Source organism: Watersipora subatra, chromosome 9 (assembly GCF_963576615.1).
Source record: "Watersipora subatra chromosome 9, tzWatSuba1.1, whole genome shotgun sequence".
Classification (NCBI taxonomy): Eukaryota; Metazoa; Bryozoa; class Gymnolaemata; order Cheilostomatida; family Watersiporidae; genus Watersipora; species Watersipora subatra.
The window spans coordinates 35,594,980-35,622,210 of NC_088716.1; the positions used below are offsets into that span (position 1 = coordinate 35,594,980).

General features: G+C 35.6%; 1 protein-coding gene across 2 annotated transcripts in view; it reads left to right on the forward strand.

Moving 5' to 3' along the window:
* Positions 1–7,307: 7,307 nt before the first annotated feature.
* LOC137405046 (methylenetetrahydrofolate reductase (NADPH)-like) overlaps positions 7,308–27,231 on the forward strand; it is a 40,332-nt gene continuing 20,408 nt past the window's right edge. The window contains exons 1-6 of one of the 2 annotated variants that reach the window (XM_068091273.1): positions 7,308–7,469; positions 8,154–8,383; positions 10,762–11,000; positions 16,991–17,104; positions 19,589–19,782; positions 20,549–20,746. In XM_068091273.1, coding sequence (XP_067947374.1) covers positions 8,163–8,383; positions 10,762–11,000; positions 16,991–17,104; positions 19,589–19,782; positions 20,549–20,746 — 966 coding nt within the window. In that variant the 5' untranslated portion in view covers positions 7,308–7,469; positions 8,154–8,162. Of the gene's footprint in view, positions 7,470–7,793; positions 7,889–8,153; positions 8,384–10,761; positions 11,001–16,990; positions 17,105–19,588; positions 19,783–20,548; positions 20,747–27,231 lie in introns of those variants that run through there. The other variant, XM_068091272.1, reaches the window with a different exon arrangement.

Genomic DNA, 27,231 nt, shown 5'->3' on the forward strand with positions numbered 1-27,231 from the left:
GAGTTTCCTATGACTCTTTTTCCTTTTGCCTGCGAAGGATGAAACTGCATGACAGCCAGAAAAACCAAGCAAACCTATGAGATTTTCACATTGTAAGTTTATCTTCGAGCTTAGTAGCCTTAGTAGCTCTATTCTTGCAAAAGTTTTTGATCACAAAATCCACACAAGCAGCCTTGCACTTCTTAGTATGGGCAATAATAGTATCAAGAATAGTATCAGCAAGTTGACTGGATATGGCACTGGCAGACAGGGCTTGGATAACCGCCAAGGCATCCACAAGGATGGCCCCACATCCTCAATAGCTTGGAATCACTGCATTTATGGTAGTTTGATCATGTCTGCTACAGATATGAACTAGTCCTCTGAGAAGGTTTCTAACTCAGTTGCCCTCTGGGAACCTGGGCTGTAATATCCACAAACTGCAGTTAAAAGCACAGCTCTCTGCTTGTCCCTTACATAAAAAAGTTCCAAGATACCATAGGTAAGTAGTGAACAATATTAATTGATTCTGTTAAGGCAAGATTGATCAACATTTTCACCACTTACGCAGTTATGTATCGAGCATTACGCAGATATGCTCGTCATAACACTTGTAATGAGAGGCAATCTCTAAAGCAATCACATCTTGATCAAAGTTCTACAAAGTACAAGTTTTTACTGTTTGATGGTAGCAGCATTCTTCAATCCATCTGCATATGTAGACAGGTGCACCGCTCGCAAAATTAGAAAGTTGTTTACGCGAAATCATGCTTGAAGATGTCAATAGGAGTTTAAATCCATTGCGAGGGCTTAAATAGTTGCTTGTAGGGGGACATGATGCCAATCATTGGTGCCATACCAGTACAAGTTGGTCTGCAAAACAATACAGGGCACTGCTTATCAATTACTTAATCATAGTCAAAGCAACTGAAGAAATCTTATCTTAGGTTAATTTACAGAATAAATGGACATACTAGCAGACACAGTTTTGGCCACATGAAGGACAGCTTTGCAAGTAGTTGATTTGTGTGAGTAGTACCACACTTTCTTTTCACAAATCATGCGTATATGTTTAAATGTAGGTCTTGATGTGTGTAAGTGAACAGCAGAATTGTGATTTTATTTGGTGGTTCGTCTTCATTTTAACAAGGTGTATCATGAGTAGCAGGTTTCCAACTCTTTTCATGTGGCTAAATGAATGCCAGGACAACATTGACTGCGGAAATCATCACCACTTAGTCAGCTTAAAGTCAGCGGATATCAAACTAAACTGTAAAAGGGGCCAAAAGTGACAACACAATCTAGGTTGCGGGCTGAACAGGATTAACATTTATTTAACACACTAAAACTGAATGTTTTTAGAGCATAAATATGGAGAAAAACAGACAAAAATATCATTCTAAAACAAATCTCAGGTTAAATTGACCCCAGAAGTTCACAGCAAGGCAGCTGAAGCGTTGAATTATGGGATCTGCAGCTCTGTGCAGTATTATGTCATCAGCGCTTCATATCGATGGACCACGAATAACAATAATGTAAAATGATCTTGTGGGCCAGATCTGATTATTACAAGATGGGCCGGATGTGGCCGTGAGGTTGACACATGTGGCTTAGACCAATAAACTAGAGTCAATACATGCATTATTTGTCCATTTGATAAATGAGGGCAAGACTAATGGTCAATGCCTTGCTGGATTGAAATTTAATTATTTTTCAAACTGAATACAAGCATCTTGATCAGTAGCCACCACTACTGGTTTGTACGGATTACAATGTCTGCATTCCTTCCATCTTAATAATTATTAATTATGTACCTAAATTACATAATAATTATTTTATAGAATAATTATAAGTCCAGTTATCTCACCTTAAATGTTTGAGTAGTAAAGTATCGCAAATCTAAAAAATACTCATTCTCCTCACTGTGTTTTCTCCTACCAAGATCAATTTTGCTGTTGTTAGTCAGTATCTGATAGCATGTTCTGTGAATCTGGGAGCCCTTGCAGACAAGTTGAAGGCAAACACCATTAGAAACAGGCCTTTTGAGCTCTTTAAAAAGTGTTTTTCCAGCTTTCTAGACAGTGACTAAGTGTTTGACCTGTGTGCTTAGTCAATGTTTATCAAATTAATTTCTTGATAGCCATGTATGTGGACTACACAAGTCATGTCAAAGCTCAAACCATAAATGCACTTATCTTGTATCTTATTATTTTCTATGTTTCAGCATTGTCAGGTTATAAAACATAATTATCGTGTTTTGAATTTTTTGTTGTAAAATAAAGCTATTAATCCATACAATTATATACACATGTACATATAAATATATCTATGTGTATAGTTTACATGTGCATGTAACAATCGTAGGATATGAAATGTTTGAAAATAGATAGAAAATGAATTTTGAATTTATCACTGAAATTCTAACTCGCTGCAAAATAATTATGATAAAAGTTGCAAACCTTCTATGATGCTTCTATGGAAAGAATCTTATATACAGGGTAGACAAATCCTAAAATATCATTTTTATCAAATTTCTCATAGAAGTGGTAATGGCAGCCATGGCAACTCTTCAGTTTTCAACTATCCATATCAAAATTAGTCTAAATCACAGCAGAAATTGCCACTGAAAGGGAATGCCAACGGAACATGATTTGTAGAGCTCTTTTGCCTGCTCGGCCCATAGCCTAAAGCTGTCATCACGAAAATAGAGTGCTTAGAGAGGAGTCCACAGAGAATGGTGTGGAGCGATTGAACGGAGTATTCAAAAACAGCTTCCTGAGCAATTGCACTACAAATACACTGTCTATGACAGTGCCTATCTACAGAAGACCTGCTTAGGCGCTCTCCCCTCTGCTTGCTGAGGAGCTTCTCTCTCTCCTCTCTCTCTCCCCTTTCTTTCTCTCTCTCTCTCTCTCTCGTCTTTGGAGTCTCTTTTTTCCCACTATCGTCTGAAACTCTCTGCTTATGTAATGATTCTCAGACTCACAGCCGTATGGCAATGAGTGAACGAACATGAACGATCATGTTTGAGTTAAGAGTGTAACTTTTATAAGCTAACTAATATTACAACCTTTTGCCATTATTAATATTACTAATGTTGTTTTAGAATTGAGTTAGTTATGTATTTAAATTGCTGGACTTGTAGAATAAAGCAACTTTTACTAGTAAATATCAGTATTGCTTACAATAGTTTATCACCTTGTAGTAAACCTAAAAATCGTGAAAGATGAGACGGGCCATTGGGAGCAACTCTGTAGAGTAAGCCTGATTGGATGTATGCATTCATTTCCAATAAACTGATGAAAAGAGGAGGCGACCGAGCCATTATATATCAAGTAAGGACTTCTGGGATAGTGGTTAACCTAGATAAGAGGACAGATACCAGTTACCAAGATTTATAGAAGTGTTTGCACAAAGGACAGCTTCTAAAAAATTTATTCTAGCTTCCCGTGTGCTAGTAAAAATTATTTGTGATCACGATTGCCTGTCGGAATAGTAAAGGTAACTGTTCTAATTAAGCACTAACAATTAAAATCCTTTCAGATAATAGTTTTTCAATTTTGCTTATATGTTTTTTCGAGATAAGGTTTCATATTTATGCTTTTTCATTGCCCAGATAGGTCTTGCTGTTTCCAAAGAGTACTCTTCCTTGCATATTATATACATTTTTTACAAAGATTTTATCTGTTTACCTTTTGTTAGTGTCTAGTTTATGACACCATAGTGACTAGTTGCTGCTCACTTATTATTTATTGTTACAAATGTAAAAATTTTACTAAGTCAGCAAAGCAATATGATTGGTCAGTTTGAACCCTAGCTGTCAAGTTCTAACCCGTCTGCTTATATAAGTACTATAAAACCCGCTGCAAATTGTTCGATAAGGTAGCTTGTGTTTGGCTCTTGAAAGAGACACATGATATTATTACTATAATAAAATCATTTATTTGTTGGAGAAATATTTCTTCTGATCGTTAAATGACTAGCATCAAGCGCAGGCAAAATTGCAACAATAACTATGCTAACTCAGTAATTATTGTTCCTACAAAGAGTTGAGCTCACTTCTGTTGATTTTAGTGGGTTGAATTTTTGGGAGCGTTGGGTTCAGTGCACTCTGATGGTGTCAGCAGAGCACAAGGGAGCTATTTGCAGGAATGTACCATAGATACGCCAAAAATGAACGTTGTCTCCACCCCACTCTAACAAGTTTTCTTCAACCTTTACAAGTAGCAGAACCAGTAATATCCAATAAGCTCACACAAGTAAAAGTAAACGCCCACAAACTAAACATAGCCAAATAGGAATAAGATGACAAAGCAAATTTAACAGGAATGTTATGTGTAGATTCTGAAGAAAACTCGTAAGAGTGGGGTAAACACAACCCTTATTTCTAACCTATTTGCGCTGGACCCACCGCTCCTGATGACACAACCTGCTAAAACCAACAGGAGGGAGCTGAACCCAGCTCACTTGCCCTGCTGAAACCAACAGAGTATGCTGAAACCAACGCTGCCAAAGATACAACATGCTGTAACTAACAGGAGGGAGCTGAAACCAACTCACTTGTGCTCTGCTGAACTCAACAGAGTGCGCTGAACTCGACACAGTAGCTTCACCAGTAGCTCCTGGTGTAACACCACACCTTGTAACCAAGCGCCTAAAGATATGCTGGAACTGCTCTACTAATGGGTTGTTGTTCCAACCTCCTGAAATAATAACAGTTATCCGTTTGTTGCAATTGGAAATAGAATAGAAGAATGGTGCTAAAATATGGACTGAATAATGATTTTTAAAAGAAAATTGTTAGGCAGTTAAGGTATCAGCCACAATTATTTCCCCATTACAATCACACATACCACGAAAATAGATTCATAGTAGAGCAATATCATGGTGTCCAGCAATATATGAATTGATTGTATTTAGGTTTTGGCGCCCATTATCTTGAAGCTTGGTGATATCATTTTTTGTACCATCCTTGATTTGGTCCACTTGATCTATTTTGCTTGAAAGCAGCGTGTGGTCTGAAAAGTTATATCTAACAGGTGAAATCACATACTGCAAAGCATAATATGTGCATTTTCAGCTTACTTGGATGAGACGAATTAACAAGCACTGTACGACATACCACACCTTCGCACAGCATTAAAGTACAACTCTAGATGGTCTTGTGAGAACTTGTACATCAGCAAGTAGTCTAAATGACCAGGCTTCAGTAACTTCTCAACTAAACCGAGCACTACATCAACAGCACACACCAATCCAGTAATGCAAACATGCCTACAAACCACCAAAATATGTCAATACACGAACATTGTTCATTTTTTTGTTATTGTACATGAGGGATGCTCAGATAGCGGCCTGCGATGGCCCACTATTAAATTTAACGTGGCCTACCTTACAAGGTCTCCAAAGAATTATGTAACCCATTTTAGGCTGGTTTGTAAAACTTTATGTAGAGTATTTCTCTATACAAATGGCGCACGTAATCTGTATTCCATATTCACTAATGACAACTAAACATAATTTGTTATTGATGCGTGGATGTAATTGTAAAGTAATATAATATATAGTTATAGAAATACAATAATGTTCTTAAACTCATATACAACTTCGGTTCATATAATCATACATCTTGAGGCCTAACAAAATTCTCAAATATTAAATATTGGCCCTCAATTAAAAACATTTGGGCACCCCTGCTGTACATCAATAAAAGTTAATGCAGGCTTATAACAATTATGCACTAATATCGCACCACACTACATGATGCAGCTGCTAGTTTAGAAAACTAAAAATCAGAACAATACACACACAAAGATCATACTCTAGAAAAGAGAACGATAAACGAAGAATATTTAACCATAGAAACAAACTCCGACATTGTGAAAAAATAACTGAGTATATCAGGTCACCAAACAATAGATCATTACCAGAATATTACGTGTGCAATTCTGGTTTAATCCAAAATTTGAATTACTATTTCAGTCTATTTTGACCATAGCGAAGAGATAGGAAACGAATAGTAAAACAAGCAACAATTGCAACAACAAAAAATGTAGTACCACCCAGTGTTGTATAAAGGTGTATCATCCATTGTTCTCAAACTCATAAGATATGTCTTTGTGTCTAGTAAAAACGGAGTTAGACACTCCATAATAGACAACCGTATAGGCCGTTTATAGCCACGAACTGCAACTGACCGACTATTGAGTATATAAAACAGTCTATCAACTTTCTGCAGAAACACAACAAGAAACCACACTTACTAACATTGGCTGAATTTTAATATCTACAACTTACATAAGTTAACCTACATTATTCCAACTGTGATCACACTGCCATGCACGACATCAAAATTTCCAATAACAAGTCCTTGCTGCATCAAATTGTAGTTACACATGGGAAAATAGACTCACACTCACTAACCTGAATGATCTCAACTGTGGCATCACAGTCTTGAAACTGTAGCAAATTTAAATCTTTCAGGGTAATTAGAGAATCAGCCACTGATGCAGATAACACCTGGGTAGCAAGAGCAACCTATAAAAATTATAAGCATACAAGTAAGCACACTAGCTAAGCTAAATTGGCTAACCACCTGCTAGCAAGCTACTAACCAAATACTAACCAACAGGCTACTACTAACCAACTGCTAGCAAGCTACTACTAACAAGCTGCTAGCAAGCTTCTAACCAGCTACTAGCAAGCTTCTAACTAGCTACTAGCAAGCTTCTAACTAGCTACTAGCATGCTTCTAACCACCTACTAGCACGCTTCTAACTAGCTACTAGCAAGCTTCTAACCAGCTACTAGCAAGCTTCTAACTAGCAAGCTTCTAACCAGCTACTAGCACGCTTCTAACTAGCTACTAGCAAGCTTCTAACCAGCTACTAGCAAGCTTCTTCTAAACAGCTACTGCTGTACTAGTGCTATTAATGCAGGAATAAAGCGCTCAACTTACTTGTGAAATGAGATATCATTCACCCTCCGTGCTTCAGGGTTGTCGTAGTGGTAGCAACTAATGGCAAAACACTGATTTTCAGTAAATAAATGAGTTTTTTTCTTGGGATAATTATGATCCGCCATTTCACTAATTCCAGCTGGAAGCCTATGCAGCACTGTTCAAGATGGCGCTCGAATTGTCGCACGGAAGTTTATTGGTTTGGATAGGCCAATGCCATTACAGGATTAGTATCATTCAGTGAATCAAATATTACCACGTTCATTCGTTTCCTGTAAAGCACATCGCTAAATGTTTTCGCAAGGTCATTTTCAGCCCATTCACGTATCTTTGGTTATCCGTAGGACGATTTGTCGTTAACTTTTAGATATTTAGTGCTTTACATTTCTTTATTTACTAATTGAAAACAAAGTATTGCGGTAAAATATTCAAAACTCTCGGTAGATCCTTTTTTGCTGAGGATCGTTGATACAACGTTACGTTGAAACAATTTAGTGCAAGGATATAAGAGCGCTCGTGCTGAATGATTCAGGTACGTATTATCTCGGTTTCTTTTTGTCGTTATATTATTTTTTAGTTTTTTGCTTTAAACTTGTTTGTTGTTATCAGTAAGTTGTATATTTTATTGTTTGCATTCAAAAGCTATGTGAGATGGCGAAAATAAAAATCTGTCTATCTTTCGTCAGTTTCCAGAGCGGGCTCTGTGCGCATGTCCCTTCAGTAAACAGACGTTCCGTAATATGAGGGTTATAAAAAAACCAATTTTATCCAATCAGCAGCAGAAGGAGTCGATCGCAAACGAGGCGGAGCTGTGAACTGTATAAAAGCCTCGGCGTCCACCTCTTTGTTCTCTTTCGCAGCATTGCATCAACTTGACAGGAGCGCTTACCAGTATTATTCGTTTATTTTCGCCTTGAGTATCGAAGTTCCTGTTCATTTTGTAACGAAAAGGTACGAAATGCTTTTACAGCATATAGCCTATTGTGTGTCTACATAAAATTTCGAATTTTGCTGGTGTAATGCTAATTTGAATCAGCAATTCTGTGGAGTCCTATTCAAGTTTGGTTACAGCATGAATTTGATCTACAATAAATTGATAAATTCTCTTACGCTTAGTTGTAAATTGTTTATAATATTTTTTTGTAAAACGCTGTAGGCTGTATTTTATCAAATTGTTGTTGGATCGTTTGCATTGCTATGTTTACCTTTGTTTTAGCTCTAAATCATGTCAACAAGAGGCATTGTGGATCCTGTGTTTGACCCACCTACTCCTCCTACATCGGGATCTGGTGATAGTTCGAGGAGTCAGTCGCCGTCGATAAATCTATACAAATTTCGACCGCTAAGTCTTAAAGTGCAAGACCGATATGATAGTAAAGACCCATTTTTTTCCTTTGAGTTCTTTCCTCCTAGAACTGCTAATGGAGCCCTCAACCTGCTTTCTAGGTAGGTGTATTTAAATACAAATCGTAAAGCCAGATCTTGACTTACCGATTAATCTGTGGCGTTATTTGCTTCATTTGCCAAAATGATCGTGTAATATATGTTGAAGCAAATAATCCGATAGGAATGTACTGTATTTTGTTTCGTTTAAGAGCTTTACTAGCAAAAAAAGTATTTCAAGTAGTTACATATACTATTAACATAATATATTATAAAACTGTAAAACTTATAAATCTTATCTTTATTCTCCTTAGAAACTTAGAATTATACTTGAGTACAGTAGCCGCGCCTCTAACGTATACCAGCCATAACGTAAATTACGCATAATGTAAATAAATTGTAAAGTTTTTGCTTCGTACGACGTAAAAACTTCCATATAATGTAAAGTGTCAAATCGGTGCAAGTTCTTTAGATTCGATTTGATTAACGATAATCTTGTAGTTAGCCTTAAAATTTCGCGGGCTTTTTCTCGCCACACTTATGAAACAAAATGACTTATTTGCAGCGTTATCTTTATTATATATATACAAGCTCCATGACTTCAGGTTCGCTATGACAGATGTCAGACATGTCGACAAAACAGAGCGAGTTCGTAGTTGCGCAATTGATCAGAAATACGTACAGGCGATCTATTAGTGCAGATATTACAGTGTCGGTTTACCAATCTAAATGTCATGAGTTTTAAAATGTTGTTGAAAGATTTTTATCATAACCTTGACCCCCCTTGTAGACGATGGACAATTAAACATTGCTCTTTTTATGGTAAAAATATATTTTTTTGCTTTATTGTAGACATAAAATATTTGTTATCAGTTTTCCTTTGCTGAATAGAAAATAGACTTTGCTGTCTGGAAAAAATAAACAAACTATTGTAAATGGATGTCAAAATTGTACTTAACTTACAAAATTACTGCAATCACCAACCATAAAATGAGTGAAAGGGATGAAAAAAGGAGAAAAGTTGTCAATGCAAATCAATAACACTGCAGTTTCGGTACAGCTAACAAATTATGAAGTTAAATCTAGTTTCTCTTTTTGCATGGCCAAAAGGGTGATTTTGGAAAGATCTTTGAATGGAGGCAATCTTTGAATAGGCAATCTTTGAAACATGTATTTTACTGTTCGCATACCATACATTCCCCACAACGTAAACGTTCTTGGAAAATATTGTTTACGTTGTAGGAGCATCTGCGGTATGCATAACGGGTTAAGCAGTTTTTTATTGTGACTCTGCTTTAGAGACACATAAAACGAAAGTTTATGGTCTCCAAATAAGTAGGTTTGGTGGTGAAATAGATGTTAAGAATGCAGGGCATGGCGTAATTTAAATTACATTATATCTAATTTAGATCAACTTAATTTTTTCAGCTGTTGTATTTTATTTTCAATTTCACTCAATTTCTATTTGCGTTTTATTGTCATTTACAAAACTAAAGCAATGTTGGAAATTATTTCATATGTTGAGGTAAATATTTGCTCAAACTGCTTAAAATATATCAAAATATTTGTATGTACAGGTGATCTATAACTAAAAAGTTTTGATCCTAGTAGTTTAGTAAGAAATTATGTATCGAACAGGCATATAATATACAGTCAACATGGGGTTGAAATAAAATAATGCCTAGCCGTGCAATAAGGCGTATTGAAAATCAGAGTATCATAAGCGAGATGGCTTTACCAAATGTTACCATATATATATATATATATATATATATATATATATATATATATATATATATATATATACATATATATATATATGTATATGTATATATATGTATATATGTATATATATATATGTATTTTGAAGCCACACTATTTACAGAGATGACATGGATGATATTTGGTAATAGAAAATGTTTTTGTTGCAGTTATTATTGTTTAAAGGAATGCTCGTCAGTGTGACAGCTTTATGGAAAGTTTTACGTGACGCCAAGTCACTGTTAAGCAAGCCGTCTGATTGGCGCAGCTAATCTTACCATAGGTTTCCCCATTTTAAGTTAACAACTTGGCATGTCTGTGCTTGTGTTTTTATCACAAAGAAGATGGCTCATCGGTTTTTAAATTCTGTTGACTGGTGTGATCTGTGGTAGTAAACACCACAGATCACACCAAGACTGTGCGCCAAACAGGTGAGGCTGCTGTCTGCTCAAACGCTTGGTTTGATGATAGTCAGCATTTGTCGTATAGGGGATATGTTACCTGTATGTATGTTACCAGTATGTATGTTACCAATGCATTTTACCAGAGCCTATTTGTTGCGACAGGCAGATATTTATTATTAGCAAAATGCTTTTCGTTATGGGTGCTATTTGATGCACTGTAATCTAGCTACGGTAGGTAAAGGTTGGCATCACGCTAACTACTATTCTGTTTGGCAGAATGGAGCGGATGGGTCGAGGTAGTCCCCTGTTTTGTGACATCACTTGGCATGTGGCGGGAAACGCTCTAAGCTCTGAGCCTACGAGCTCTCTTACCTTTGCCATGGCTATGATCAACCATGTGGGACTAAATACCATGCTGCATCTTACCTCATGCAACCAACGCATGGGGGATGTTGACAGACATTTAAACCGCGCCATTGAAATGGGTGTCAGCAGTTTGCTCTTATTAAGAGGAGGTAAGAAGAGTTTAAGGTTTTAGAAATTAGGATTAAAAAACTTACATCATGTTTACTTTATTATTGTAATATTACTTTATTATTGTAATTGGAATATTACTTTATTATTGTAATTGGAATATTACTGCATTATTGTAATATTACTGCATTATTGTAATTGGAATATTACTGCATTATTGTAATATTACTGCATTATTGTAATTGGAATATTACTGCATTATTGTAATATTACTGCATTATTGTAATTGGAATATTACTTTATTATTGTAATATTACTGCATTATTGTAATTGGAATATTACTTTATTATTGTAATACTACTGCATTATTGTAATTGGAATATTACTGCATTATTGTAATCGGAATATTACTGCATTATTGTAATTGGAATATTAATTGCGATATTGGTAATTACTATTGGAATTATTTACTGCGGTGCGTTTTTGAAGTTATCGTTTGTCACATATGTTGGTCATGTTTTATTGCAACTGTGTTTGCTGTCCATGCTTACAACCTGATTGGTTGCTGTTGCAGCAGATCGTTTGGCGTGTGCCGTTTATTGTGATTGCTGTTTACTGTTTCTCATAGTAGGTCACAGCTTGTGTATTATGTTTACATTCCAACTCTTCATGCACGGGTCACACTCTTCCTACGTGCACGTGATTTTTCCTATAACTTTCAAGTTTTGCATGACCCATCAGTTGCTGAGCGCAATAGCCATATTTAAACACTGCCACGCCTCTCTTCCGTGCCCTTGTCTATGGTGAGATCATCTAGGCATGCGTTGATTTGGATATTGTGCATGTGCACTGATAGGGTGAGGTGGCCAGTTATCAACTCAACAACATACATTGTAGTTAGTTTCAGGGATTCCTGTTCGCATCTTGTTTTTCATTTGGACAAATGCAAAGCTTAACAACATTTCCGCCTGGCTGGCTACTTTAGACACTCCGAATATAGCTACTGTCAGTAGTAAGGATTTGGGTGCTAACAATGGCTTGGCTGGTAATACTCCTTGCATGACTTGAACATTCCACGTCTTGTCTGTGACATTTCTGCGTGTCTGTTGCGGTTTTAAAGGTGGTTAACAGTATCATAGTGTTAGTAGATACGGTTGCTACTTGGTTGTGTGACAACTTCAGTATTTTGTGTTGCTCATTGCAGGAAGACAACATTTATTAATAAGAATTTTTTCCCACAAAATTTTAAAGATTGTTTGTCATACTAACACATAGTTATTTTCATTTTACTTCTGTAGCCAGCTACTGTGGCTAACTAATACAACATACTGTCGTACTGTCGTAGGCAACACATTGTTATTACATCAAGGGTTTTGTAGAACTTGTATAAGATAGTTTGATATGCATCACAAAATTAATTGTGATATTAAAATAGTTATGGGTGCGTTTTTTTCTGTGATGTCATTCTATCGAAGTCCCCCATCTTTGTAGACAACATTTACTGTTGAAAACACAAAGCTTCTTCAATTAATTTTCACGAGCGACGCTATTGTTCGCAATTTTGTATAGCGACGCTGAACACGTTTTTCCAGAGAATACCGATATAATATCGGAATAATACAAAAAATGTTATTCAATAACGTAAAGTGAACAAGAAAGACGATGGTTTGTCTACAAATATGGCGGCGTTTCCGCGAATGTGCAGACGAATTAATGACGTAAAAAAGCGAAGGATATTATTGCGCTATAACGTACGTATACGTACGTCGTATATATACGTCGTATACATACATATACTAGCTGTACTACACAGCGTTGCCCGGGTAATAAAAAAGTCTTTGGTCAGAAAATTGATTTGTATTTAACATATAACAACATTTGCCCTTTTCTACTAACTTTCCAGCTACATATCATAAGAGAAGCATTTTGTGTAATAGAAATGCATTAAAAGAGAAATTAAAAACAACTGTAAAGGTTTTCAAACTTTGTCAAACAATTGTAACTTTTAGACTTCATATCTTGAGGAAAAAGTTTTGTGCAGGACAACTAAATTAATAATATATAAAACAACTAAAGGTTTTCAAACAGCTGTAAGTTTAAAGTTTCATAGCTTGAAAGAAGTGTTTTGTTGAAATAAATTAGAAGGAAACATAAAAATGTCAAGGTGTTTAAATGTCAATGTGAAATCATTAGCAAGTAATGGCTAAATAGTAATAGTAATAAATGGTAATAGTCTATTTCGCTACGATTACATTCAAAAATGAGCACAAATCGACGGAAGCACCTGACAGACCTTGACATTTCGTCGGCTCACATGAGAATGCGTTGTCATAGCAGCTTGAAATTTTGTAACAACACTCCAGAGGTGTTTCCCAACCAACGCTGCAATGGGTTTTTCCATCGTGAAAATATACACGAGTATATAACTCCATTCCGGGAACTTTTGGATCAGACCTCGTATAACAACTTTAAAAGTGTTTAAATTTAAATGTGAAATAGTTAGCAAGTAATAGTTAAATTAAGTCTGTTTTTCTATGATTACAATAAAATATGATTTGGTAATGATACAATTAATACGAACTGAGAAATCAGAATAAAAATTCTGCATATGTTGAATTAATAATAACAATTTATGCATAGGTGTGTGCGTGTCTGTAAAAAGGTTACTGTTCCAACAGAAGCTATCCATCAAAACTTTGAATACGACGATACTGGCACCTTTCGATACTGATACAAATGTGAAAATGAAATCAGATCGTCTTTGTCTGACCGAGCGGAGAGAGAATGTGGAGGCAATTCCTACTCGAGATAATACAATTGTCCGCATGAAAAGTATTACCCTTTACCAATTTAGCAATTGAACCTTATGAAAAACCGGAAATAGAAGTTCTTGAAAACACCCAAAAGCATTGTGTTTCATTGAGTTAATAGAGTTTCAATTAATATGTCATTTAGCATGTGAAATCGGGAAAAGGGTGTATTTATAGTAAGAGCTATGAATCATAAAAACCTTCATAGACTCGTGGTTAGACAATTGAAATACAAACCTGCGGCTGCAAAATTTGTGAGTTCAAATTCAGCAGGATGCGAGATTTAGTTCCTATTAATATGTAGGATATATGAAACACAAGATTTTTCATCTTCACCATACTAAGACAAAATTTTTTCAACTTTTTTTTGCCATATGACATCAACAAAAACTTCTCTCAAAATTAAAGTTTGGCCATAGGTGTACTGTTTGCGACGAAGTAGCGAAAAAATGCCGATATGCTATTTGCCGAAAACTTTCCCACAACGCCTGAAAGAGATATACAATGCTCTCTATCTCAGTTCAGCGTTATTCGTTATAAGTTATAGTGAAAGCCTATTCGAAAACAGACTTTGTGGTAAAATTTAAGCTTATGACCGAGTTTAGTTTAGTAAAATACATACTAAAACTTAGCTTTATTAGTATGTGTTTAGTAAGATAAATTTATTCGAGTTAAATTCAACGTAGACGTTATACATCTGTCTCGATGGTAAGTACTTTCCAAGGTACGTACTGCATGTAGTACATGCATTACGTATGTTACGTTTTCTTGCAGACCATAACTACTAAATACACTAAAGTTACTGCAGGTAACTATAGTTATTAAAGGTTGACTTGCAACAAAATTCACATTACAGTTATTTGGCATCAAAAGATTCACCATGTCTTACTCTGTTGTGTTGTAAGTGCCATATATGTGGAAATGTGATTACAAGCTCTTAAAAGCTCAAAAACGAAAAGCCGCCGTAGATTGGAATCTCTTTATTTCGATGACGTAACCACGAAAGTTGGTTATCGTCTTGTCACGTATGTTCTCACGTTAATTGAAAGGCCAATAAAAAGCTCAATATAAAACTTATCGTAGTACTAGTTTATGACAAACACTTCGGGTTTTACCGAAGACCCCGTATCAAATATGGATGCTTGCTACTTTACAGTTTTGTTTCGGCATTATTCAATCATCAAGTCGTAATCTGATCATGTGACCCGATACTTCGCAAATAATTTTTGCAGCACTTTTCGATTATCACAGGTGACCAACAGGCTCGTCATGATTATCAGACAATGATATGTACTCCTTCGAGCTAAGGTTAAAAAGTTTAACAATTTTTTACGGTAAGTTATAAGATACCAGTGCTAAAAGTGACAGCATTACAATGACGATAAAACAGACGCGAAAGAACAATAGACATAGTTTTATTGAATGCGTGAAGTATATTTGTGAAAATATTTTGCGAATAAGGTTGCAAGAGAGTGTAAACAGAAACCATCTCTCACAACTACATCACATTTGAGTCGTTTTGGAAAGGGCATCCAAACTACGGCGGTCTCGGGTGGCTGCGATTTTCTGTTCGTTTTGAGCTTTTAAGAGCTTGTAATCACATTTCCACATATTTTGCACCTACAACACAACAGAGTAAGACATGGTGAATATTTTCATATCAAATAACGGTAATGTGAATTTTGTTGCAAGTCAATCTTCAAGGTTAGCATATTGTTTTGTTACTAATTTTTAATATGTACAGTATATATATAAAATTTTGATGATTTCACCAGGGCGGTTGGCATTGGATAATTACTATGGGTTTCTATACCACTTTTTATGACGTTTTCACTTTACGATGCCAACACTAACACGACTTCAAATCATATCCTTGTATAACAAATAATTTTTTATTGTAATCGTAGCAAAACAGACTTTATTTAGCCATTACTTGCTTATTATTTCACATTTAACATCTTCACAGTTGCTTCATTTTTTTTCTTAACTTATTTCAACAAAATAATTTTTCCATGTGAAATTTAAAAGCTACAGTGATTTGAAAAGTTTGAAAACCTTTACAGATGTTTTATTTTTTCTTTTATTTTATTTGAACTGCATAAAACACTTCTCATGATAGGAAGTTTGAAAGTTAGAATGGTAACTGTTGTTACATGTGAAATAGAAATCAATAAATGAATTTTCTGTATAAACGCTTTTTATTACCCGAAACACACAGGTCAGCATGTAGGTAGAGGTTCGATGTCGATAAAGGCATGTGTAACTTGGTCTCGGTGAACTTTAACACCAGTTATTTTGTGATTTCATATTTGCTCTTTACATTTAATCTTTAATATTCATGTCTAGCCTCTACGCTTTCAATCCTTTCAGATTTTCTTTTTTTACATCACGTCAACTTTTATCAATTTCGTTTGATAACTACTGGACAATTAGACGGATAGTAGAATATTTATAGAGTTGATCTGAAGATGTTTGCTGGTGATTTTCTTCAATGAACTGCTTTGTTTTTAAGGAAAGAATTGACTTTTTACCACCACTACTACCACTTGCACTAGTTTTGTTGAGTTCCATGGTTTCAAAACTATAAAAAATGATACAAAGCACAGTTTAATATTATCCAAGCACCATAAATCATAAACTACGTAAAGGTTCCGATTTTAAAAATGGTGTTGTTTTATGAAACTTCCAATGTCCTATTTGGAAAATTACTTTGGGTATTAAGTCTAATATCTCTTTATAAATTTTGGCATTTTTCTTTGAATGTCCTATCTGGAAAATTACTTTGGGTATTGAGTCATATTTTTTTCAAATTTTCGCATTTTATTTTGAATTTCTGTGGTAAGGTGATCTCAAGTGAAGGTCAGATTGATCATGTCTATATGATGTATCGCGTGGGCAGCAGTGGGAAGTCATATTGAGCAACATTTAACATATCTTGGATAGATTGCATGTCGATAGAGAAACACATACGGTATCGGCGTAAAGCTTTTGACGAGCATTTGCTTCATGTATCTAGCAACATTAAAAGTGTGAATTGAGCCAGTCAAATATTGGAATAGCTGTATAGTATAGTTGAACGGATTACTATGTTTAGGTGATGGTTCTTGGTCTATATTTGGAGGAGGTAAATGAGTTTCAAGTAAAGCTAACACTTGTAAACTGAGAGATGAACTGTTTATAGTGTGGCTATTACAATTGCTATTACTATTACTTGCACATAGATTTGCCTCAAGGCCAGGAATGGAATTCCACTAACCAGTCTTTTAACTATGCCTCGGACCTTGTGAGATATGTGAGGGATACACAAGGGGAAAGATTCACCATCGCAGTGGCAGGTGAGGGTATTTATTGCTGTTTCCTTCATGCAGTCCTAGATATTTAGAGGTCAAGGAATGATTGCTCAGGTCTAAAGTATTGTAGGCTCTATCTGCTAGAATAATCAATAGCGATCGGCAGACTGTCCCCCATGTTGTCAAGAATGGTCCTCTGTTGCATCCTACGTCTAAATACATTGAATTTTTCAAAATTGTACCTTAGGATGCTTTTCATGTCTTTTGATAAGTGGCTGGCAAGTGCTGTGAACATTACCCAGCTTGTTTTTAAGACCAGATGTGTTCATTTTCTGTGCCTACTCTTACCACTTTGCTTGTTATCCAATTTGGTTTAAAAGAAATTTAAACTGCAGCCAACTTGCCAAAAACAATTGCTACTGGCCTTTAAATATAATTAATTTTGAAAATGAATTGCTGACAACATAAATCAATAACAAAAAGGTTGGAAAAATACATTCAGCAATTTATTAGTTTGCAAACCTTCTTAATTTTGGTGGAGTGATCAATTAGAATTTATGCTTTATTACATACTTTATTACATTTAAAACACACATACACTTAAATATCCTTTGTTAAATACGTATTGTTTGTCCTGATGGTATGGAAACACACATTTACTTAGATATCTTTAGAGCACGGAAACACTGTAGATGTGCCTCTCACATCAATTAAAACTAGGCTTGGGTGTCGTTGAGGATAGAGGCATATTTCTTCAATGCAAAATCACTCACAGTCGTATGTTACTAATTATTCCCTATGTTATCAACAAGTTCGCTTTGAAGGTAGTTATATTTGATAGGTCCGATTGCAGTCATTCTGAGAGAAAGGCTTTGCCCTCTAGAATTATGTGTGTGAAAACTGTGTGTTCACTAGGGTTGTGTGCATGAACACTGTGTGCTCACTAGGGTTGTGTGTGTGAACACTGTGTGCTCACTGGGGTTATGTGTGTGAATACTGTGCTCACTAGGGTTATATGTGTGAACTCTGTGCTCATTAGGGTTATGTGCATGAAGGTGTGTGCGTGAACATGTGGTATTCAAATTCCAATTGTGTACTCTTGTAAAATAATTACAGAAGTTTCTTGCTATGATTGAGTGCGACAAACAAGTCAGATGGGCATCGGGATTGACTGCGGGTGTGGGCATGATTCTCAATGTGTCATAAGAAACTTCAGCCTGAAATCTTTACAAATAGTTTGTTTGTAGGCTAGAATAGCCAAATGCTTGCCATATAACGTACTATAAACCTTTATTTGAACACCCCCTTTATTTCAGTGCCATTCCAATAGAAGAAGGTTTGAAAAGTAGAGCGCCACCCTTTAATCGAATGCCACCTCTATTTGACCATCACTTTGACATTCTTTGATCTCTATGAACCGATAATAGAAAGCGATCAGTAGAAAAGTTTCCAAAAATTGGTACTAATAATGATACAGTGACATCAATAACAATCAATTCTTTTCTTTGTTGCTGTAGTGGTTGCCATGGTTTTAGTGACGGTGTACCTGAGAAGATTGATTGTCACAATCGCAACTACACTCTGATTCGAAGTCGCTAAGCTTTAACACTGATCCACTGTGTTCAGATTTGTCCATAATGTGGTGTACAATTTGACCTAAAGACTGAAGCGTTTTGAAGAATGGTGGGAATACCCTTCAGGAACACCATACAACATAATAACAGTCTTCATTATGGCGTATTCCAACTGTAAAGTGTTAAAAACGTTGTTAAAACTTGAAAAACGTTGTCTGCTTTCTAACTCCAAAGTTTTTCGGTTTCTTTCTTCAAAATTTTGAAAGTGACACTATCGAAATAAATAGTAACTGTATCCAGTTAATGTTTTACTCAAAGTAGTTTTTTGTTCAACTTGGTCTGATGCTTCGACGTATATGAAAAACAGTTTCGCAAAAAGTGCTGAGGTCGACGCATAATGTCGCTCTGCGTGAAGTGCAGTGCAAAATATAGGTGGCATTAGCATCGCTTTGCCTTTAAAAGAGTTCAATTTATCTTCCCAAAAATTCTGACAAGCTAGACAAAAAAGTGCTACCCTCTTTTTGAACGTCACCTCTAATAAAACATCACTGTAGGAAAAGGCTGAAAATTAGAGCACCATGGCATTCAAATAGAGATTTACAGTATATGTGTTGGATTGATTCACAGGCCACCCTCTAGTCAAGAGAGCAATTACTGTTGAATCACTTATCATTGAATCTGGTATGCAGAAGGTAACTCCTACATTCTTAAGTCAAAGTTATGGCTTCTCATACACCTTTTATCGTAGGTAGAGAGTATTTGAAAGTGTCTAAGATGCTTTGCTAACTTAACTAGTTGCTGAGAATAGGATGAGCCCAAATATCCGTGGTTATTTGAGTTCTATGTACATTGTTTACAGCGTAGCTCCAGGAGTTTGTCATCATCTAGCCCTTTAGATAGGTAAATAGATTATTCTTAAGATATTTGCATTAAAATTAAGTTGCTGACTCTGCAGGTTATCCCTTGGGACACCCAGATTCCAGCTCTTACGCTGATGACCTTTTCTACCTCAAAGTGAAGATGGATGCTGGTGCTGACTTTATTATCACTCAGCTCTTTTTCAGCGCTGATAAGTTTATACAGTTTGTGAAAGACTGTCGGGAGATAGGCATTACCTGTCCCATTCTACCCGGTATACTTCCTATCCAGGTAGGTAACCATAGAGATAGGCATTACCTGTCCCATTCTACCCGGTATCCTTCCTATCCAGGTAGGAAACCATAGAGATAGGCATTACCTGTCCCATTCTACCCGGTATCCTTCCTATCTAGGTAGGAAACCATAGAGATAGGCATTACCTGTCCCATTCTACCCGGTATCCTTCCTATCCAGGTAGGAAACCAGATCATTCCATTTCCATGCAGGCACCAGGCATCTTCTAATCGTTAGGACTTTCTGTTGTTCTTATTTTTATGCAAGCCATGTAAAAGACAGCTGTTCAGATTATAATGTTAGACTTCGTAGGTTATAATCATTGTTAGATGTTAGACTTTGCAGGTTATAATCATCGTTAGATGTTGGACTTCGCAGATGATAACTATTGTTATTACAGTTATAGTTATTACTATTATTATTACCACAGCCTATTTGTATCTTCATGAAGCGACGTCTCTTTTAGCCACCACAGGCTAGGTCATGATTGCGAACAGAAAATGGCAAGCAGATATCTACAAAATGGTCTAATACACCAAAGAGCAGTAGCGCATACGACTATATTTTTTCAATAGTGAAGAAGTCCATTAGTGGTGTACTCAGATACTCTAGGAAAAGGTTTTTGCACAATTCTTTATGGCTGGCTCACGAATGCGCCATGTAGTAACTTTGTGTAAGGCCAGAAAATCATTAATTTGCTTCACAGATATGTTCTCAGGTGATTAACAGCAGAACGAATTGGTTGTTATTGATGTTTATATAGGGTTATCAATCTCTAAAACATATTACTAAGTTGGGAGGAATCGCAGTGCCCCAGGACATACTTGACATTGTGGAGCCAATAAAAGACAACGATGATGCAGTGAGAGAGTTTGGTATAGAATATGCAACAGCGATGTGTAGGGAGATTCTCGCTAGTGGTGTCACATATGGCCTTCACTTCTACACGCTCAACCGGGAGGTAATCTCTTTCCTTGTGCTCACAACACTTGCGATTAGGTCTGTGGTTGTTGTACTCGCAAACTTTGGTCTTTATATTACCGTTACCAAACACGTCACTGTTTTCAGTTCAACATGACTTAGTAACGGTACTCATTGCCTTTCTAATCTACAAGTTTGGAGTCTCACAGGAGGCACAGATATGTCATTTTTGTTTCAGTGTTATTTATGCGAGTCTATTAGCCACTGTCCATGACCACAGTTTGGCCAATCTTGGCTACGATCGCTTTTGCTAATGCGTAAGATAGGGATATTTGTCTGTTATTCCATGGCATATCCTCAAATCGCCCTGTTCTAATAATCTCCAAAGTAAAAATAGCTGCAACTGCAGCAGTCATTCCAGAGCTATGTGAAGTTTAGTAGATAGTTTAGTAGATAGTTTAGTTAGTAGATAGTTTAGTGCTGCAAAATTCGAAAAAGTCTGTTATTATTTTCTTTTTTAGTTTTATCAATTATAAAACTGTAACCTGAAATCATTAATCAATAATATTGAAATCGATAAATAAAATTATTAAGGTTTTTTGTTTTGCAGCTTTGGCTATTTTTACCTACTACAGTATTAATCATTGAGGCCTGAAATTCTTTCACAAACACTATTTTTTTAAAGGAATATTAAAATTGCATTACAACAATTATTATTACAACAATTATTATTACAACAATTATTATTACAACAATTATTATTACAACAATTATTTGGAACAATTCGCTGGCATTGTGTCAGTCTATGGCTACATTTTGGTTACAATCAAATGTATTGGTGCAAAGTATCAATAATATCCAATCAAAGTTTCGTTCACTCATATTTTGCTCTGCAGCTGTTTGATAATGATTGCATTAAAAACTCTTGCCCAAAATCTGGTAGCCAAGTATTGTATAATGTACCTTAAAGGTGCGTCGACGTGTTACACATTTTTCGTCGCTTCTGACCGAAATCATAAAATGAACGAAAAACGCAGAATTATTTGGTCGAAATTCACAATTGTCAAAGCTGTGCATGCACACAGAAATCGTCAACAAAACGCTTTTAATTGGCTAAACAAATTATTAGCAAGCACAATTCTAGCAGCTTTTACAATTCATATAGTCTAAGACACATATTACGACACACAATAAAAGTACCAGCGCAATTCGACATAGTACATACGATGCAACTGCCTAGATTGCGCTATTGTTGATTCTTTATCGTTTGGACACCATGGATACGAATCGTTTCTTTTTTAATAATAACAATTTCATTTTTAGCAGCAAAATCTCCGTTGTAGAAAGAGTTGCCATCATATTTACCATGGCAAATCTCGTTAGTATTTTCTTGTGTGTCGCGTTATGTGCATCAGACTATATAAATTGCAAAAGCTGCTAGAATCGCGTCCACTAATAATTTGTTTAGCCAATTAAAAGCGTTTCGTCGACGATTCCGGTGCGCATGCACAGACAATTCTGTGAATTTCGGCTGAATAATTCGGAGTTTTTTCGTTCATTTCGTGATTTCGGTCAGAATCAATGAAAAAATCGTCAAGTGTGGCGTACCTTTAGTGTATGTCTGTTGTAATGGCGTTATGAAATAGCGCAGGTCTCTCTCAACAACATAGTTTAGCAGGCATGTGATTGATGTACTTGATTATCTCATGACAGTCTCGCTGGTCTTTAGAGTCTACGTGAGCGTTTTCCAGGCTTCACTTGCTTGTTATATTTCTGCTTTGACCTTTCCTCCCTTTATTCATAACACAGTGATGTCACCAAATGATGGATGGGAATTAAACTGTTTTTTTAAAACAGGTTCAAGGCTGATCAATCGTACTGTCTAATCATTATTGCCAAGCCAATCATTGCTTTCCTTTTTTTTCACTATGTGACGAGGTTTGTTAAAAGCAGGTTGTATGGTTACCACGGCATTCCATATTTCATAGAAGTTTGTATGTCAGGCATCTGCATTTTAAGTTGACCCTTGAAAACAAGGGTCCTCAAAGCATGTATGGCTCCATCCTCAGATCTGGAAACTTGTGTATGGCTTTTAGAGTTTTTGTTTATTGTATTTTTTCAGTTTCATACACATAGCATAGACATACACATAGACATAGCATAGACATACACATAGCCATACATCATCCAGAGAATTTGTGTAACTCGGCGATTTGAAGAAGGCAATAGTGGACTGAAGTTTGATTCTATGAGCACGTTAAATTTATCTCATATATTTCCCATCATATATATTTGAAAATTCATTGTTTAATGATAATATAGACTATATATATTTATATATATATATATAATATATATATATCGAGTAAAGACTTAGTAGATAACATTGTAATCAAATGAGGCTAGCTGAGTGATAGAAGCATAAATTACGTCACTATAGTTCAGTTTGTCTCTACTGTGAAAAAATATTAAAGTTTGTGCATACCAACTTCTGTTCCAGTAAATGTACATTTGTGCTTGATACTCATTTTTCTGCTTTATACTTCTATTCCCGATTCATTTTCCACTAATGTCACTCTCTCGAAAAGATACATCATGAGATCCCTTATAGCACATGTCAATCACAAGGCCTGCGGGCCACATGTGGCCCGCAGGCCTTGTGATGGCCCATTTTATGGCCCACGAGAGCTTAAATCATTCGCACCCGGCGCGAGTTAACTCTTGTATTTATAACGATGCTAGGCACCCAACACGAGTTATCTTGTCTTTGAAATTTATCTACTTTGTCGCTATTTTTAAACTAGAAACTCCCCTGTCATACAGCCCACAACCAAAGTAATAATGGAAAAAAGAAAGGGTACTGCTGGTTGTTGAAAAAAGTAGTTACAAAAGGTCAGAACTCTACAAAAGTAGAATTCTTTAGTTAGATGTTGTACAACATCTACTAAAGAATTCTCTGAATCGGATGAGTTGTTATTATTTTGAGTAGCGTGTTGTTGAACATTAGCATTTGATGTTGATGGTTGCTGTGAGGACCTTCTATTTCTTCTCCTCCGTAATAATTGGGAGACACGTGGATGGCCAGTGCGACGACGTGGTGTTCTGGGAGCTTGTATGTCCATGGTAGTTGTCAAGTTGTTTTGAAATGAAATTCAAAAGGTCAATGATGCAAAACGGGTTGTATAAAAATCAGACCTAATCTACTACCATCTTAAACCTATGTTTTACAACAATAAAATAAATATTAATTCAAGCTGCAGGCCTAACCTACTTAACGTAATTTAACTAAAAACAGCAATATTGAAATATGTTTATTATATCTCTGAAATGCAATATTAAAAGTAAAATGGCAAGCTGCTGTTTAATATACACAGTTTGAAAGTTGCGTTGGAAAGTTGAAAGTTGGTTGTGTTGAATGTAGAATGGTTTTGACAGCGATATGTAACAGAAAGCAAGCATTAGCATTAACGCGTCTGGAAGTTTTCTGCAAACTGGAGTAAAATAAAGAAATATTCTTGTCACAAAGGGGCATTGTAGTTCGGCCCTAGCTTCTAGATAAGATGTAAAGAAATCAGGTTAATGTTCTAGATAATTTAATGAAACCTTTGGTAATTGGACAAAAAACATAGGCTGATAAACTGTGTGCCACATTTTCGTACCTGTAAATCGGTCTACGCGTCAAACGATCTACGGTAATTGAAGAAACTTTCAGCAACTAGACAATGCAATCATTATATGGGTCGCAGTCACAGAAACCATGGTTAAGTCGCAAATCACGAAGTTGAGTTATTCGACTTTAAAGTTCCACTAACTGAATTTATAATTTTGGTAAGGATTTTGATAACACATGCTTCTGGACTAATCAAAGAGTGATCTTTCTGAATCTGAAGTCAGTTTAGATAATCAATGTCTTAAAACCTCGGAAAAACCCCTTAAAACCATTGCTATGCTAAACAGGAAGTACTGATAAATGGCGTCCGAAAAAACGTAATCGTTTCTTTTTTGCCGATTTGAGGGATAATTCTGACATTTTGGACACTTATAATGAGTACTTTGGTATTCCAACTGATGCCAAAAGCAGTGTAAGTAAAGGGAATGACCATGATATATTCTTAACCATTCATATAAGATTTTTACAATATTTAATTATAAGAATAATTATTCGATTTTATAAGATTTGATTATAAGAAAAATAATTCGAATTTGCAAGATCAAAGTATAAAGTGACCAATGATGTGCAATATGTTACTGCTAATATTATTTTTTAACATTTTGTTGATCATACTACGGTTGTGCTCAATATCGCGGCACTGCCAAGCCGTTTTTAATATCTGCAAAATTAGGTAATACATTTTCTTATAGATATACAGCCATTTCTATGACATCCAGCCAAAATCTGTTTAAATTTTTAAATTCAGCATAATTTTTTTGATACAAATACAGAAATCTAGATAAATATCACAACCTCTTAATATTGGTTGCTATGACGTTTTGAAATGCAAACAAAACTGTGCATCGGTTTTCGTTTCTCAGACTTTAACACCAGTTTTCTCGGAACTAGGTTTTCGCACTGATGGTAAACATGCATTCAGTTTATTGACCATAAAATCTGTTGTAATTAAGCTAGAATCAAAATTTTTTTTGCAAAATAATTGTGAGAATTTTCTCCTTCTGTTAATGCAGATAACTCTAAATCTTATAATCCCGACTTAACCATGGTTTCTGTGATCATGACACATATACTTCGGTGTTGTAAATTCTAATGATTATTCTTATAATTAAGTATTATAATTTTTTTTATAAAATCAAATAATTAATTCAAATAATAAAATCGGCAAAAAAGAAACAATCACTTTTCAGTACTTCTAAGTTAGTTACAGAAACCTTCGGCAATTGAACAATTCCATAGACAGGTGAAATGTGCACGTTTTTCTCATTAAATTTGGACGACTTAATAGTTATACTATATGTCGCACGGCCATATTGGCGTTTTGTTGGCCGGTCTTAATTTTGATTAAAAAAGGCTTCTCAAGTTTCTATTTCGATTTTGGCCAAATTAATCTGTCTATTTATGTATCATCCAATCAGATGGGGTTAGTTTTAGGATTTTGCGGTAACATTTCAAAGACTTGGTAACATATTTAAATAGGTTTATATATGTTTTGTATCATTATTATACTTGAACGACTACACAAAAATGATTAAATTTGTTGAAAAAATTTCGGTACAAGGGTTTGTTAACGGTGTTAACGGATAATTTTTTCGGAAGTTGTGTGCACATGCATTTATCATAAATCTCCCAACAAATCGCTTTGCTTGTGTTTGGTTGTGGGATTATAAAAGAATATTTTTGATTAGTTAGAAAGAAAACTTTCTGGCTAATCAAACAAACTTACAAATATGCCTCAACGATGTCTCTGGGCAAAGTTATAACCAAAATACTACACACATATCGGCCTCTAGCTAAACCAGAAATCATCGCGGTGACTTTAAATTTTATCGTTCGCGATCAATTTTTTTCAACTCCCGAAGTAAATATGCAGATTCAGAAGGGGCAAGACTAAAAGACTGCATAAATCAAATCAAAACATTCATATTTCAAAGGTTTTGTTAACTTTTAATTTTGTCATTTTGAATTGTTATGCTCAAATAAAAATGCACTTTTTAGGCTGTCAGCCGTAGTCCGACTAAAGTTATCATTTAATTTCAATAGGATCATATTGATTCTTAAAGCTGCCTAGGAAGTCTGAAAAGTCGAGAACAGAGTTATTGAACATATTTTTATTATTTAAAATGTATTTATGACAGTTTTTTATAGGAGAAGTTCGAAAATAGAGTTTCATGATTTTCATTGACAAACTGTTGGTTTTGCGGAGTTGTTCTCCCGTCGAACCGGCGAGCAACACAACAGCTTGTCACAAGACGTACTGCACCTGATGCATCAGCTGCACTTATAGGGAGTTGTTCTCTTCCGTCTATGCGGTTTGGTTGCGATGTTATGTCGGTCGCTCCATTGGTAATCATAACGGATGTCGCGCAAAGATTTATGTAGAAAAAAATAAGATTACGTTTAACCAAAATCCGGTCTCTTTTGTAAACGTTAGTAGAATTTAAGAATAAAATAAATTGAAAATAAAATCTATAAGAACACATTAAACTGACTGATACAAAATAGAATTAAAACTGACTGAGCGCACAAATAACGACATGTTTAGTCGCTGTTGTTGCCTAAGTTCTCGAGTTCGATTAAAGCTTACCGCAGAGACTGGTCGCTGGTTAAATGTTGTAATCTTATTTTTTCTAAATAAATTTTCGCGTGAAATTTCTTATGATTACCAATGGAGCGACCGACATAACATTGCAACCAAGCCACATAGACAGAAGAGAACAACTTCCTATAAGTGCAGCTGATGCATCAGGTGCAGTACATCTTGTGACAAGCTGTTTCGTTGCTCGCCCGCTCGACGGGGGTACAACTCCGCTAAAACAACAGTTTGTCAAGACAGGCTAGATTTTCATGTTCAT